Here is a 17,827-nt window from a genome sequence, read left to right on the forward strand (position 1 = left end):
CCCCCTGTGATTGATCACCCCCCTGTCATTGATCACCCCCCCTGTCATTGATCACCCCTCTGTAAGGCTCCATTCAGACATTTTTTTGGCCCAAGTTAGCGGAATTATTATTATTTTTTTCTTACAAAGTCTCATATTCCACTAACTTGTGTCAAAAAATAAAATCTCACATGAACTCACCATACTCCTCACGGAAACCAAATGCGTAAAAATTTTTAGACATTTATATTCCAGACTTCTTCTCACGCTTTAGGGCCCCTAGAATGCCAGGGCAGTGTAAATACCCCACATGTGACCCCATTTCGGAAAGAAGACACCCCAGGTATTCCGTGAGGGGCATATTGAGTCCATGAAAGATTGAAATTTTTGTCCCAAGTTAGCGGAAAGGGAGACTTTGTGAGAAAAAAATTAAAAATATCAATTTCCGCTAACTTGTGCCAAAAAAAAAAAATTTCTATGAACTCGCCATGCCCCTCATTGAATACCTTGGGGTGTCTTCTTTCCAAAATGGGGTCACATGTGGGGTATTTATACTGCCCTGGCATTCTAGGGGCCCCAAAGCGTGAGAAGAAGTCTGGTATCCAAATGTCTAAAAATGCCCTCCTAAAAGGAATTTGGGCACCTTTGCGCATCTAGGCTGCAATAAAGTGTCACACATCTGGTATCGCCGTACTCAGGAGAAGTTGGGGAATGTGTTTTGGGGTGTCATTTTACATATACCCATGCTGGGTGAGAGAAATATCTTGGTCAAATGCCAACTTTGTATAAAAAAATGGGAAAAGTTGTCTTTTGCCAAGATATTTCTCTCACCCAGCAAGGGTATATGTAAAATGACACCCCAAAACACATTCCCCAACTTCTCCTGAATACGGCGATACCACATGTGTGACACTTTTTTGCAGCCTAGGTGGGCAAAGGGGCCCATATTCCAAAGAGCACCTTTAGGATTTCACAGGTCATTTACCTACTTACCACACATTAGGGCCCCTGGAAAATGCCAGGGCAGTATAACTACCCCACAAGTGACCCCATTTTGGAAAGAAGACACCCCAAGGTATTCCGTGAGGGGCATGGCAAGTTCCTAGAATTTTTTATTTTTTGTCACAAGTTAGTGGAAAATGCTGATTTATTTATTTTATTTTTTTTTCATACAAAGTCTCATATTCCACTAACTTGTGACAAAAAATAAAAACTTCCATGAACTCACTATGCCCATCAGCGAATACCTTGGGGTCTCTTCTTTCCAAAATGGGGTCACTTGTGGGGTAGTTATACTGCCCTGGCATTCTAGGGGCCCAAATGTGTGGTAAGGAGTTTGAAATCAAATTCTGTAAAAAATGACCTGTGAAATCCGAAAGGTGCTCTTTGGAATATGGGCCCCTTTGCCCACCTAGGCTGCAAAAAAGTGTCACACATCTGGTATCCCCGTACTCAGGAGAAGGTGGGGAATGTGTTTTGGGGTGTCATTTTACATATACCCCTGCTGGGTGAGAGAAATATCTTGGCAAAAGACAACTTTTCCCATTTTTTTATACAAAGTTGGCATTTGACCAAGATATTTATCTCACCCAGCATGGGTATATGTAAAATGACACCCCAAAACACATTCCCCAACTTCTCCTGAGTACGGAGATACCAGATGTGTGACACTTTTTTGCAGCCTAGGTGGGCAAAGGGGCCCATATTCCAAAGAGCACCTTTCGGATTTCACAGGTCATTTTTTACAGAATTTGATTTCAAACTCCTTACCACACATTCGGGCCCCTAGAATGCCAGGGCAGTATAACTACCCCACAAGTGACCCCATTTTGGAAAGAAGAGACCCCAAGGTATTCGCTGATGGGCATAGTGAGTTCATGGAAGTTTTTATTTTTTGTCACAAGTTAGTGGAATATGAGACTTTGTATGAAAAAAATAAAAATAAAAAAAAATCATCATTTTCCACTAACTTGTGACAAAAAATAAAAAATTCTAGGAACTTGCCATGCCCCTCACGGAATACCTTGGGGTGTCTTCTTTCCAAAATGGGGTCACTTGTGGGGTAGTTATACTGCCCTGGCATTCTAGGGGCCCAAATGTGTGGTAAGGAGTTTGAAATCAAATTCTGTAAAAAATGACCTGTGAAATCCGAAAGGTGCTCTTTGGAATATGGGCCCCTTTGCCCATCTAGGCTGCAAAAAAGTGTCACACATCTGGTATCCCCGTACTCAGGAGAAGGTGGGGAATGTGTTTTGGGGTGTCATTTTACATATACCCCTGCTGGGTGAGAGAAATATCTTGGCAAAAGACAACTTTTCCCATTTTTTTATACAAAGTTGGCATTTGACCAAGATATTTATCTCACCCAGCATGGGTATATGTAAAATGACACCCCAAAACACATTCCCCAACTTCTCCTGAGTACGGAGATACCAGATGTGTGACACTTTTTTGCAGCCTAGGTGGGCAAAGGGGCCCATATTCCAAAGAGCACCTTTCGGATTTCACAGGTCATTTTTTACAGAATTTGATTTCAAACTCCTTACCACACATTCGGGCCCCTAGAATGCCAGGGCAGTATAACTACCCCACAAGTGACCCCATTTTGGAAAGAAGAGACCCCAAGGTATTCGCTGATGGGCATAGTGAGTTCATGGAAGTTTTTATTTTTTGTCACAAGTTAGTGGAATATGAGACTTTGTATGAAAAAAATAAAAATAAAAAAAAATCATCATTTTCCACTAACTTGTGACAAAAAATAAAAAATTCTAGGAACTTGCCATGCCCCTCACGGAATACCTTGGGGTGTCTTCTTTCCAAAATGGGGTCACTTGTGGGGTAGTTATACTGCCCTGGCATTCTAGGGGCCCAAATGTGTGGTAAGGAGTTTGAAATCAAATTCTGTAAAAAATGACCTGTGAAATCCGAAAGGTGCTCTTTGGAATATGGGCCCCTTTGCCCACCTAGGCTGCAAAAAAGTGTCACACATCTGGTATTGCCGTACTCAGGAGAAGGTGGGGAATGTGTTTTGGGGTGTCATTTTACATATACCCATGCTGGGTGAGAGAAATATTTTGGCAAAAGACAACTTTTCCCATTTTTTTATACAAAGTTGGCATTTGACCAAGATATTTATCTCACCCAGCATGGGTATATGTAAAATGACACCCCAAAACACATTCCTCAACTTCTCCTGAGTACGTAGATACCAGATGTGTGACACTTTTTTGCAGCCTAGGTGGGCAAAGGGGCCCATATTCCAAAGAGCACCTTTCGGATTTCACAGGTCATTTTTTACAGAATTTGATTTCAAACTCCTTACCACACATTTGGGCCCCTAGAATGCCAGGGCAGTATAACTACCCCACAAGTGACCCCATTTTGGAAAGAAGAGACCCCAAGGTATTCGCTGATGGGCATAGTGAGTTCATAGAACTTTTTATTTTTTGTCACAAGTTAGTGGAATATGAGACTTTGTAAGAAAAAAAAAAATAAAAAAAAAAATCATCATTTTCCGCTAACTTGTGACAAAAAATAAAAAGTTCTATGAACTCACTATGCCCATCAGCGAATACCTTAGGGTGTGTACTTTCAGAAATGGGGTCATTTGTGGGGTGTTTGTACTGTCTGGCCATTGTAGAACCTCAGGAAACATGACAGGTGCTCAGAAAGTCAGAGCTGCTTCAAAAAGCGGAAATTCACATTTTTGTACCATAGTTTGTAAACACTATAACTTTTACCCAAACCATTTTTTTTTTACCCAAACATTTTTTTTTATCAAAGACATGTAGAACTATAAATTTAGAGCAAAATTTCTATATGGATGTCGTTTTTTTTGCAAAATTTTACAACTGAAAGTGAAAAATGTCATTTTTTTGCAAAAAAATCGTTAAATTTCGATTAATAACAAAAAAAGTAAAAATGTCAGCAGCAATGAAATACCACCAAATGAAAGCTCTATTAGTGAGAAGAAAAGGAGGTAAAATTCATTTGGGTGGTAAGTTGCATGACCGAGCAATAAACGGTGAAAGTAGTGTAGTGCCGATTTGTAAAAAAGGGCCTGGTCTTTAGGGGGGTATAAACCTGTGGTCCTTAAGTGGTTAAGGAGATTCAGCACCCTGCCTAAGCTTATACAGGCTTGAAAAGAATAGGTGAATCGAATTCCACAAAATTTGATCTGAATTTCAGGATAAATTCGATTTGCCGCGAAACCGAATTTCCTTGTGCTTCGTAAAATAGTGTAAAAAATAAAAATATATATATTTATAATATACAAAAATAATACTTACTTGATCTATTTGCTTGCGACGGGTTGGCCGCCGCCATCTTGCTTGAAGTCCTTGTGCGGTGACGTATGATGTCACCACGCTGGCTGGCTTGATGACGTCATCAGGGGCCGTGCAAGATTTGGCACCAGATCTTCAAGCAAGATGGATCAGGTAAGTATGATTTTTTATTTTTTTATTTTACACTTAGTTATTTATATTAGATGCCGCAATCATGTATGAACATGGCATCTGAGGGCTACAATGATGGGTGGAGCGCGGGGGGGGGCTGCTGTCGCAATCGCCGTTCCCTGTCATTGAACCTAGTACTCACAAAGAAATGCGCTTCGTCAAGAAGTAATTTTATGACTGCAGTATTTCTGCATAACTAAGCAGGTTTGCCCATTCAGAGTCTGGAGAAGCTGGGTAGAAACACTGTGATGGCAGCAATACAGGTTTTTATTCACTCATGGATAGGAATGGGCATACTAATATGTCCTAATTGCGAAGGTCTAACTGCAATGTGGATGGCATAGGCAAAGGATCTGTAGTGGCACCCTCCCACTGTTAGCTGTAATATACAGCCAGGATCAGAGTTATTCCTTAGATGCCATGGTCAATAGTGACAACGGCATCTTAGGCTACTTTCACACTAGCGTTTTTGCTGGATCCGGCAGGGTTCAGCAAAAACGCTTCCGTTGCCGATAATACAACCATCTGCATCCGTTATGAACGGATCCGGTTGTGTTATCTTTAACATAGCCAAGACGGATCCGTCATAAACTCCACTGAAAGTCAATGGGGGACGGATCCGTTTACTATTGTGTCAGAGAGGATCCGTCTTGCTCCGCATCTCAGGACGCAAAGCAAACCGCAGCATGGTGCGGAGCGCTCCATTCTGTTCAGTTACGTTCTGTCCCCATTGACAATGAATGGGGACAAAACTGAAGCGTTTTCTTCTGGTATTGAATTTGAGACCCTATGATGGATCTCAATACCGGAAAACATTAACGCTAGTGCGAAAGTAGCCTAAGCAGTGTGGCAAAGAGACAGAGCCCAAACAGATCAGAAGGCAAGAGACTGCCTGTCAGTGTAAAACTGACGGGCAAGTATTCTTTGGACTATGAAGTATTACGTAACATTATGTAAGCAATCAAATGACTGCAGCTTCTAATTCTAAGTTTTTACACAAAGTTGTGGAGGAGAAATCTGCAATAAATTCATGGTTTAGAATTCCCTGTTGTGGGCATAAAAATATGCCCAAATTACTGTAAAAACCAAGGCAATCAGCATATTGTTTATGGTGCAACAATGCAAAGCACAGTGTAGGGATTGCTGTTTTTATTCCATTCCAAAAAATAATTCAAATCAATCAAGTTATATGTACCCCAAATTGGTGTCCTGACATAACAAGTCCAGACTGATACATTGTAACAAACGAGTACAGTTGTATCCAGTCTAGACAATGCTCTGTGAGCTAAACAGCCCGGACTCCAGACTGATACATTGTAACAAACTAGTACAGTTGTATCCAGTCCAGACAATGCTCTGTGAGCTAAACAGCCCGGACTCCAGACTGATACATTGTAACAAACTATCACAGTTGTATCCAGTCTAGACAATGCTCTGTGAGCTAAACAGCCTGAACTCCAGACTGATACATTGTAACAAACTAGCACAGTTGTATCCAGTCTAGACAATGCTCTGTGAGCTAAACAGCCCGGACTCCAGACTGATACATTGTAACAAACTAGCACAGTTGTATCCAGTCTAGACAATGCTCTGTGAGCTAAACAGCCTGGACTCCAGACTGATACATTGTAACAAACTAGCACAGTTGTATCCAGTCTAGACAATGCTCTGTGAGCTAAACAGCCCGGACTCCAGACTGATACATTGTAACAAACTAGCAGAGTTGTATCCAGTCTAGACAATGCTCTGTGAGCTAAACAGCCCGGACTCCAGACTGATACATTGTAACAAACTAGCACAGTTCTATCCAGTCTAGACAATGCTCTGTGAGCTAAACAGCCTGGACTCCAGACTGATACATTGTAACAAACTAGCACAGTTGTATCCAGTCTAGACAATGCTCTGTGAGCTAAACAGCCCGAACTCCAGACTGATACATTGTAACAAACCAGCAGAGATGTATCCAGTCTAGACTATGCTCTGTGAGCTAAACAGCTCGGACTCCAGACTGATACATTGTAACAAACTAGCAGAGTTGTATCCAGTCTAGACAATGCTCTGTGAGCTAAACAGCCTGGACTCCAGACTGATACATTGTAACAAACTAGCACAGTTGTATCCAGTCTAGACAATGCTCTGTGAGCTAAACAGCCCGGACTCCAGACTGATACATTGTAACAAACTAGCACAGTTCTATCCAGTCTAGACAATGCTCTGTGAGCTAAACAGCCCGGACTCCAGACTGATACATTGTAACAAACTAGTACAGTTGTATCCAGTCTAGACAATGCTCTGTGAGCTAAACAGCCCGGACTCCAGACTGATACATTGTAACAAACTAGCACAGTTGTATCCAGTCTAGACAATGCTCTGTGAGCTAAACAGCCTGGACTCCAGACTGATACATTGTAACAAACTAGCACAGTTGTATCCAGTCTAGACAATGCTCTGTGAGCTAAACAGCCCGGACTCCAGACTGATACATTGTAACAAACTAGCACAGTTGTATCCAGTGTAGACAATGCTCTGTGAGCTAAACAGCCCGAACTCCAGACTGATACATTGTAGCAAACCAGCAGAGAGATGATCTTAAAAATGTTGACGAACAGAAACACAAAGTACATACAATAAATTTTTCTATGCAATAAATAGTTAACGTAAAACCATGAAACCTATTTACAAAATTTTTTTTTTTGCAATTTCAAAGGAAATCACTTACAGTGTATTACCGGTAAATGTAGGCGAGTTGTCACGACTTGTCAGCCACATAACTTGCTCGAGTTAACATGACAGGACTGGATGGAGGGCAGGTTATTCTGTCTACACCGATAGGACGACAATCTGACCTGTTCCCTCAAGTTCTAAAATCCACAGCCACATGCAGTACCGTACGTGCTATCACAGGGGGCATCTAGCAGGGGGTGAATACTTTTTCACAGCACTGTGATTACGGTACCACAAATTAATCTGGTAAACTGTGGCTCAATTAAAAGATATGTAATGGAGAAATATAACATAACAGGAGAAGTCTGCGTGATTCCCTATAGGGCGGTTCTATGTTTTGTGTTTTTATCAGATTTTATTAAACCCTCTTCAGTAGAAGACCAATTTTCCCTTTTGCGTTTTCGTTTTTTTTTCTCCCCACCTTCCAAGAGCCATAAACTTTTTTACTTTATCCGTTCACATAGTCATACAAGGGCTTGTTTTTTGTAGGACAAGATATAGTTTTTAACAACATCATCTTTTTATACCAAAAAGAGGAATAAAATTCTTAGTGGCCCCCCCAAAAAAATGCTATTCTGCCATTGATACCCATACATTTTTTAGAGTTCCGTCTACAGAACTGTGCAAGAGTTATTTATTTATTTTTTTTTTTTTGAGGGGCAAGCTGTGCTTTTATTGGTACTATTTTGGGGTACTTACGACTTTTTGATCACTTTTTATTCAATTTTTTTCACGTTATGGCATTTACTGTGCAGGGCGGCGGTGACAGATTCGTTTGCAGACAACAGGATTAAAGTCCAACTTGATGCTTTATTTTATGACACACCGGCAATTTACAGGCAACTCCAGTTATCATTCACTGGGTACGATGTAGATCCAGCATCACAAAACATAAATCAAATAAAATAAACTCCTGCCTGTCTGGGCTCTAACTAATACAGGTTGGCTCCTAGCTCAGCTATTGACCGCAGGTCACACAAAGAGAATCTGGCGTCTCCAGCCAGCAAGGCAGCCAGCTTCCCAGACTTCTTCCAGGTATAACTCCCCCTGACTGACAGCTTGGGATGTGTTTTTATTTCCCCCTAATGATCCCAGCTGGCTACACCTGATGACCCCTCAGGCTAGGGGAAAAATCTGCCCTGGAATAGGGAGGTCCCACTACCAAACCTACCTTCCCAGTCCAAATAAAATCCAGCCCTTGAACATTTAACAAAACTGTCTCAGCAACCTTCACCTTGCTGAAACCACTTTAGCCTTTTTGGATTTTACTTACCTCACCAGTTAAGGAACCTGGGTGAGATATACACCCCTTCCAGGACTTTTCCATACACTTTAGCAAAATATGTAAAATTGGGAAGGGTGTGACTTAATTTTTAATGTATTTGTAACTTTCTTTTTTTTTAAACTTTTTTTTTGTCCCCCCAGGGTAATAAAAATTGCAGTCACTAATACCATAACTACATCAGTCTACTATTGCAGTCTATGGGGATTCTCTGTACTGCCTATTAACAGGCAATTTACTGTGCCAGTCCTGGGCGCCTTCACAAGGCCCAAGGCTGCCATAGCAACAGATAGGAACCCCGAGATTTTGCTGTGGGGGATTCAATCATTGAATATGTGGCATCTGAGAGGTTACATGACTGGGATTGGAGTTGTCTCCAATCCTGGTCATTGAGGGAAGGTGTTAGCTGTATTACACAGCCACTACTCACAAAGTATAGAGCGGGCTTAGCTAGTGAGACCACTTCATACTTCCCTCACATACCTAGTATGAAGAAGTTAAAGGGAAACTCCACACACAAGCTTCCATTGTAAATATTCATAAAACTCACTAATGATGCTTCTGATGTGCCCAGCAGCAGAACGTGAGTGACCACAACTCCTGTTTTACTCTTTTGCTTATCGGCATCACCAACCAGAATAGACAACTGCAGGTAGTCACCTGCACTCATGCCTCACTACTTGGTCATAAGTATGTGCACCCCTTTAGTGAGTTTGGCCACTTTAAGCCAAGGAAAATTTAAGGATCTGGTGGATTTTTCATACATTAAAAGGCCCATTAGAGAACTAAGTAAGATGATAATGCCTCCATAAAGGACAGTTTGCCAAGTCTGGTCTCCATCAAACATTTTTAGAATGAACTTAAACACTGTTATAAATTAGAAATGACCATATATTTTCTGAATGTAGACATCGTACATTGTGAATTCCACCCAGCGCTTTGCACTTATGATCGATTTTATGTAAGCTTTTTTTTAAAACCCGTGTACAAATTCATGTTTGTGAATAAATGTCTGAGCCAAATAAGCTCACCATTTAACTAAAAGTTCAGGATGTGCAGAATTCATACATGTCGCTTATACCTATGGACATTTGCGTGGTTAGGGAGTTGAGAGATGCCCTCATTGGGTGAAGGGGTGATTAGATATGAAACTGCTCATCTTCTTACCCTTTTAGTAGAAAAAAAAACCTCCTGCAAATGTGACAGAGAGCACATGTCCCCTCTCACTGGTTAAGGGGATGATAACATGAAGGAAAGTTCATGTAACCCATCCCTTTGGAGTCACTGGAGGCTGCACAGGAGAAAGCTCACAGTAACAGAATGTGATTGGTAAGAGGGATGATAACATGAAGAAACGTTCCTGTGTCAGTCCCCTGGGGTCACTGGAGGCTGTCAAGAGGAGACATGACTGTAGCTTGTTGTGACTGGTTAGAGTGGTGATAATATGATGAAAAGTTCCTGTATCAGTCCCCCTGGGGTCACTGCAGGTTGTATGGGAAGACATCCCTGTAACTGACTGTGATTGGTTAGAGCTGTGATAACATGATGAAAAGTTCCTGTATCCGTCCCTTGGGGTCACTACAGGCTGTACGAGAAGACATGCATGTAGCTGGTTGTGATTGGTTAGAGGGGTAATGAAGAAAAGTTTCTGTATCAGTCCCCTTAGGGTCACTGGGGGCTGTACTGTGGAGACATGACTGTAACTGGTTCTGATTGGTTAGAGGGGTGATAACATGACAAAGCATCAGTCCCCTGGGGTCACTGGAGGCTCTCAAGGAGAGATCTAACAGTAACAATATGTGATTGGTGAGAAGCGTGATAACATGAAGAAAAGTTCTAGTATCAGTCCTCTTGAGTCTGGGTTCACACCTGAGCGTACCGAAGGAGCGCTCTGTATGCGCGATTGTATCGCGCGTTTACAGACGCGGCTCCGGCAACAAGCAACGCCCATAGTCGCGCGTTCCCGGAAGTCTATGTACGGGAACGCGCGACCATACGCCCCAAAGAAGCTCCTGTACTTCTTGGAGCGTATGGCGTTTTACAGCGCGTTTGTACGCGCTGTAAAACGCTCAGGTGAGAACCATGCCCATAGGGAAGCATTGGTTCTTGCCTGTTGAGCGTTTTACAGCGCGTAGGAACGCGGTCCCTTTTTTTTGCAGCTCCCTCCTCCCACCTCACTTCTACTTAGTACCAAATATACACCCCAAAGATTGCACCTAGAAATTTTGATCCTAGTGTCATTTGTAACATAGTAACATAGTATATAAGGCCGAAAAAAGACATTTGTCCATCCAGTTCAGCCTGTTATCCTGCAAGTTGATCCAAAGGAAGGCAAAAAACCCTGTGAGGTAGAAGTCAATTTTCCCCACTTAAAGGGGAAAAAATTCCTTCCCGACTCCAATAAGGCATCAGAATAACTCCCTGGATCAACGACCCTTCTCTAGTAGCTAAAGCCTGTATGCTAAAGGTCATTAGGAATCTCTATATTTAATGGTCATGTATTTACATACTGAGAAATATATATACAGTACAGACCAAAAGTTTGGACACACCTTCTCATTCAAAGAGTTTTCTTTATTTTCATGACTATGAAGGCATCAAAACTATGAATTAACACATGTGGAATTATATACATAACAAACAAGTCTGAAACAACTGAAAATATGTCATATTCTAGGTTCTTCAAAGTAGCCACCTTTTGCTTTGATTACTGCTTTGCACACTCTTGGCATTCTCTTGATGAGCTTCAAGAGGTAGTCCCCTGAAATGGTCTTCCAACAGTCGAAGGAGTTCCCAGAGATGCTTAGCACTTGTTGGCCCTTTTGCCTTCACTCTGCCGTCCAGCTCACCCCAAACCATCTCGATTGGGTTCAGGTCTGGTGACTGTGGAGGCCAGGTCATCTGGCGCAGCACCCCATCACTCTCCTTCATGGTCAAATAGCCCTTACTTTCAAAGTTTTCCCAATTTTTCGGCTGACTGACTGACCTTCATTTCTTAAAGTAATGATGGCCACTCGTTTTTCTTTACTTAGCTGCTTTTTTCTTGCCATAATACAAATTCTAACAGTCTATTCAGTAGGACTATCAGCTGTGTATCCACCTGACTTCTCCTCAACGCAACTGATGGTCCCAACCCCATTTATAAGGCAAGAAATCCCACTTATTAAACCTGACAGGGCACACCTGTGAAGTGAAGACCATTTCAGGGGACTACCTCTTGAAGCTCATCAAGAGAATGCCAAGAGTGTGCAAAGCAGTAATCAAAGCCAAAGGTGGCTACTTTGAAGAACCTAGAATATTACATATTTTCAGTTGTTTCACACTTGTTTGTTATGAATATAATTCCACATGTGTTAATTCATAGTTTTGATGCCTCCATAGTCATGAAAATAAAGAAAACCCTTTGAATGAGAAGGTGTGTCCAAACTTTTGGTCTGTACTGTATATATATATATATATATATATATATATGTATATATGGCCTATGACAGGCTGGGCCCCAAGATATCATTATAAATAATATAATATATTAATAATATAAATAATAATATAATGGAAATAACTCAATGGATACAGCTCCATTGCCAGGCACGGAGACTTACCAGTGCTGTCACTCAGCCTGTCTCTGTACTCTCGACTGAAGGGTGAATTTTCATTCTGAGAAAACACAAGACAATAAAACATGAGCAACATGCAGCCATAGCATTCTAAAGCTGTAGGCCAAAAATAATATTGGCTTTGTATAATCCATAAAAATTTAGAAGATCATTTAGAGCAATGAATGTGGAGATCTCTGGATCCATGTGAGGTACAGGGCCGGTTCTGGCTTTGTTAGAAAGAGATTGTCATGTACTGTATGATTTCTGAATAAAAAAAATTACGTTACTCATGACATGATCCCTTGAAGTCCAGTGTTTTTAGGTTTTGAGCGGTGTTACGCTCTTACACATCAGACACATTACCTTGCCGCTATGTTCAGAGAAGAAGACCTCTTCTTTGGCTGATAGTGGGGTTGATGTTGATGACAACGGGGATGATAAATCGCTGAGCTGTAATGACAAAGTTTTTTAAATTGTACCAAACTCACATACATCGCTGACGGAGGGGGTATTTTTGGAACTCTAGCGTCGTAGATGTCTAAGGGGCCTGACATTGGACCTAGTTTTTTTTTTCTGCAAGTAGCACTACTAGCTTCTTACCTTCTGACATCAGGACACTGTGCCCAGTCTTGCCCTTCCTTTCCCAAACCTCTGAGTGATGTGGTCACTGGCTTCCACAAGATCAACGCACTCCTCCTGTCACTGCTTCCATCATCTGCAAGATGTTCTATCCCCCACCTACTTCATGACTAACCCACCAACAAAAGACTGGAAGGGTGAGTATCCCCATCAAGATCATTTTCATACTAAAGGATGTTGAAGCCCCACCCTATGGGGCATAAACCAGATATTAGGGGTAAGGGCCCCTTAAAGGGGTTTTATTTAATGGACTATTCTTAGTATTTGATTGGTGGGGGTCTGACTCTAGAAACCTCTGGTGATAAGCTAACTGATAAGGCCACGGTGCTCCCGTGAGGGCCACGTTCCCTTCATTGTTTACCCAGGCACAGCCCCGTGTGCATACGATTGTGGTTGTGCCTGATACTGCAGCTCAGTCACACTGTGTGCTGCAGTACCAGTCACAGCCACGACAGTACGTATGGCGCTGTGTTAGAGGACGTGGAGGGCTGCAGCTCTTCTGTTGATCAGGGGGAGTGTAGGGAGTCCGGGGAGTAGAGAGACACTTGCATTGACCATGACAGATCTTCCCCACCCATCTTTTTATGATTCACATTTGTCAGAGGGTCAATTCCCAATCCACAACGGACTAGATGTGGCTTGAGATATGGATCAATACAATGTCCCTAAGACAATAATGAACCATCCGAGCGTAGGGCAGAAGTGTTGTCAGTGGGAAAACCCTCCATTCTGTTTTGACCACGACAACTCTTCTGACTTACATTTCTCCATCCACATCAATGGTCACATTGACATCCAATGGATTCATACAATGCCCCTAAGACAACACTGACCCACCAGGGAGCAGAGCTGGAAGTGCTCTCATAGGGACAACAGAGAAGAGGCATTTCTTACAAAAAAAAAGGTTTGGCGATGGGGGGGGGTGATTACATACTACTTTTGGGAGTGTTCCCTCTAAACATGAACTTTCTTGCACATTGTAACACGTCAGATTTGTGGAAAACACACACAACATGTATATGTCACGGTTACCTGTAGAGGGCTGAGAGGAGGAGGTGGCGGAGCTTTGCGTTTTTTGGGTGTTCCACTTCTGTCTGAGCTTAACCTAGTGACTTGATCATGCTGGAAGTTTTATAGGCCAGAAAAATGGAGCTGTTAGTTGGGTTAGTAGAAACCGAGCAAGACTTATCTACAAAGGTACACGACTACGACTACGGAGGATATCATACAGTAGACCTACCCTACAGAGGAAGAAGGTGAAGACTCCTTCCTAGGGAATGCTTCACACATGCAATCTAAAGACATCATCTACATGCAATATATATATATATATATATATATATATATAGAGAGAGAGACATCATCTATATGTTCTACTAAACCAGGCGGGAAAGAGTCAGGGCTTCTGACATTATCATTGGAAATTATTCATGAATTGACCACAGATTAAGCTTAGATTACATTAAGATCAACTTTTAATATCATAAGTTACAATTTAAAGATTGTGATGATCCACGGAGATACTGTAATAGAAAGGTCTGCAAACGATGGCCTCCTGATGGGGTGACCCTACAAGTCCCACCGGACCCTAGATATTCAAAACACTCCTCTTTTATGCTAATTATGATAAAGCATGAACATTTTCTGGACTATCTTGTGAACCCTGGGACTGATGGCAATTATAATGTATAATATTTAAAATATAATGGGTGCCCCCACCTTATCCTACCTGGGAACCTCCATTATGTACCAGCAGAAACAGTGATGTCAGTAATCCCAGCCTCGACATGCATGACATCAAAGACTGTAACTTAACCAATGTGTAAGCTTCACTCATTTTTGCAGGAATTTTAATGTAGTGCCCTGCTAGGACCTTCCATCTCAGTTTCCATCTGCGTAGGCTTGGGAAATCTAACCTAGTGGTCTTTGCTTGTGTCTCTCTCTGTAAATATCTTTTCATACCCAACAGAAAGCAGAAGGGTCATCAAAATTTCAGGGGACCCTGATGGATAGGAAGGAAAAGGGAGGAGAACCCAGGGAACATGCTGAAGGAATCGGCTTGTTATTTGAGAAATGAGACCAAACACCAACAAGTTCAATGAGACATTTGGAGGAAGAACTTTGGAGAACAAGACCTCAGACCCTTACTACACATATGGATTCTGGAGCATTGCAAAATTTTCATGTTTAGATGGAGGTTACCTTCCTCTGACGTAACCTACATGGGGCATGGCAGACAGTATGTCACCATGTCTAAGGTTACTGCAATTAATTTGCTCTGTCTACAAGCAATAAAGGTCAACGTCAATCCTTGGCCTTCAAGGGGAGAGCCTATTGTCTCTCCATCCAGTGATAATCACTTGGTTCAGTGCTTAATGAGCTCCCCATCTACGGTTTTTGTATACGATGGGTTAATACTGCTTATAGCTAACGAAGGATGACATAGGGCAAGGAAGGGAGAAGACATGTAACTCCCGTACCTGTAATGGCTTGGTCGGACTTTTCATTCCTGTATAAAGAAAGACAAAAAACACGTAAACCGGATTTAGCAAGCTGTCTACATTTCAATATGGCAGTCATTACAGCTTCTTCTTCTACCGGTTGTCACCATGCTTTTCCAGACTCATGAATGGTAGACCTACTTGTCCATCTTTCATGTTGGATATATTGGCAGACTGCTTATCAGGACTATAAAGGTTGTGGCCCTATTGGTAGTTGCCCCCCCCCCCTTCCCCCCTAGTTAATTATGGAGGATATTTTTTTAAGGGCTTGATCAGAATTAGAAAAACAGCGCCACAGATGTCCACAGGTTGTGTATGGTATTGCACTTAAGCGACACTAAACTGTATAGGACCGAGCTGCAATACCACACACATCCTGCGGACCTGTGTGGCACTGTTTTCAGAAGCAAGTAGCCTTATCGTTACAATCCTGTACAACCCCTGGGGGAAAACCTTCTTTCTAAATACTACAGAGCTGTGGTTCTCAACCTGCGCTACACGTAACCCAGGGTGAGGCGGTATGTTGAACTGCCCTAGAAGCCAGCAATGTTTCATTGTTGGTTGCTAGGGCCTCTCTGTATTTGCTGTCCTCAGGGGGTGGCCATAATGGGGGACAACAGGATGGGGTGTACAAAAGGTGGGGGGGGATGATGGAAAAGTTGGAAAGTAAGGTGTCTGTGTGGCAAACTCTGCAGAGACGAGACATGGCTAAAAGAAGTCATCATGGCGGTCTGGTTCGAATGGAGAAGATGAGGAAGGAGAACATGTATATGAGAGGAGATATCGCTGGATGTAAGAGATATGCTGTATTCTCCTGTAGGTTTGTTAGTGCAAAATGTAATTTAAAAAGTCATAGTCATCCATCATGGGTCCTAATGTGGTGTCTGTCATTTTCACAGGAAGATTAGTGCTGTATGCTGTACTACTCTCTCTGTCAAATCTGAAGGAACTGCTGACGGAGGCTCAGAATAGAGCCTATGGGTGAGAATAGCCTTATGAGTGAGAATAGTCGTATTTTGTTAACATTTGTCACTGTTCGCTTCCATGGGGATACTCGATTCTAACTTCTTGTCACTAGCGGTTACTTGGCGTGAAAAGGTTGAAAACCACTACCATAGAGGACATACCGTGTTCTTGGCTTGTCTTTGAAAGAAGGAGGCTGAGAATGTGTGGGTTTCCTGACAATCTGGCGTAATGGAGGGCATCGTGGCCCAGGGCCTCTGATACTGATAGGCTGGCTCCTCTCTGCACCAAGGCATCCACCATGTTGAAGTGTCCGGCTTCGCATGCTAACATCAGAGGAGTCCTGATTGATACAAGATAGAAAGGTTAGTCATATAGTCCTAGACTTACCCCATTCCTCATGTCAGCCATGATTGATTAGAGTGGCCTGGAATGTCAAGTGCTCCATATCATCTAGTTATGACTGGAATCAATCAGATCTGACTATTCCAGTTATCTTGGCCATACACAGTGTGGGGTTTCGCTCTGGTAGATAGGGTAAGCGGACTCAGTACAGAGGCAAAAGACAAGTTCTTAACGCAAAACTTCAGTGTTTTTTCACACTTGAGAAAAATGAGCCCAGCTGCCTATTTAAGGACAGCCAGGTGCTGCCAAAAACCTGGACCGGCAATTAAAATCCAGTCCAGTATTTGACTCCACCTGGCTGCAAATCAGCACAGCAGCACACGCTGGGAGGAAAATACCTGTTTTCCCAGACCATTCCCCTCACTGTGTCACAACAGTTATACACTTTTCTTGCTGCATCCTATTAATTTGCCAGCAACTTCATATCTATGGAGAAAGGACTGCAAAATCAGTGTAATGCCTCATTTTCCCTGTGGAGGAATGCTTGCTGATAGATTTCCATCACAGATGCAGCTGATCAGTAGGTATTCCAGTGTGATCAGCTTGGCCAATTGTGCCATTACTTTATGACTGGTGGGGGTCTGACTGCCAGAACCCCCACCGATCCGGAGTGTGATGGGGCTGCAGAGGCGGTTTATTGCTCCCAGCCCCCGGCTGTACAGGGAACTGCTGCATGGTCCCATTCACATTAGATAAGATCCTTTGACTTGGGGCTTTTGGGTTGGTTTGGGGGATCTTCTACCAAACAACAGTGGAAATCATTGACAGGAGTCCAGATTACTACATCACAGATTGGGGAAGATTTATAAAGATCGGTGTTCCCACAGGTGGTTCCCGGTGTAGACGTCAGCTGTAACTTATACCGGTTTTTGGAGAAGGATATAGCAAATCTGACTCTACGGAGAGGCTCCACCCCTCTCACAAGACCCACCCCTTTTATTGCCACAGCGGTGACACGTCTCCCATGAGTCATGTCACTGGGTCACGTGACACATGGAGGACACATAGCTGCTGCAGCGCCCATGTGACCTGTGTCAAACCGGATGTTGACACAGGGAGATCGAAGAGCAGCAGTGGAGTGAAGGAGCCGGAACCGGCAGCGAGGAGCAGCCAAGTGTGCAACCCTCTGCAAGTCCAGCCACGCTGGAGGGTCGGCCTGATGGGCTCCGGGATGAACAACCCCTTTAAGTAAAATGAAGTTTCAACAACTATTTGTCACCCTAGAGAAAAGGGCCAGGACAGAGAGAGAGAATTGATGTATAGTCACATAGATATTAT

The 17,827-nt window shown here is 42.6% G+C and overlaps 1 protein-coding gene across 4 annotated transcripts in view; it reads right to left on the reverse strand.

Moving 5' to 3' along the window:
* The window catches only part of RAI14 (retinoic acid induced 14), a 155,146-nt gene that overhangs the window by 14,066 nt on the left and 123,253 nt on the right, over window positions 1-17,827 (reverse strand). For 3 of the 4 annotated variants that reach the window (XM_040420997.1, XM_040420995.1, XM_040420994.1), the window contains 5 exons: window positions 16,309-16,487; window positions 15,161-15,189; window positions 13,713-13,802; window positions 12,405-12,491; window positions 12,045-12,099 (listed from right to left, as the gene is read on the reverse strand). In XM_040420997.1, coding sequence (XP_040276931.1) covers window positions 12,045-12,099; window positions 12,405-12,491; window positions 13,713-13,802; window positions 15,161-15,189; window positions 16,309-16,487 — 440 coding nt within the window. The remainder of the gene's footprint in view (window positions 1-12,044; window positions 12,100-12,404; window positions 12,492-13,712; window positions 13,803-15,160; window positions 15,190-16,308; window positions 16,488-17,827) is intronic. The other variant, XM_040420996.1, reaches the window with a different exon arrangement.

This window comes from Bufo bufo, chromosome 2, assembly GCF_905171765.1.
Source record: "Bufo bufo chromosome 2, aBufBuf1.1, whole genome shotgun sequence".
Classification (NCBI taxonomy): Eukaryota; Metazoa; Chordata; class Amphibia; order Anura; family Bufonidae; genus Bufo; species Bufo bufo.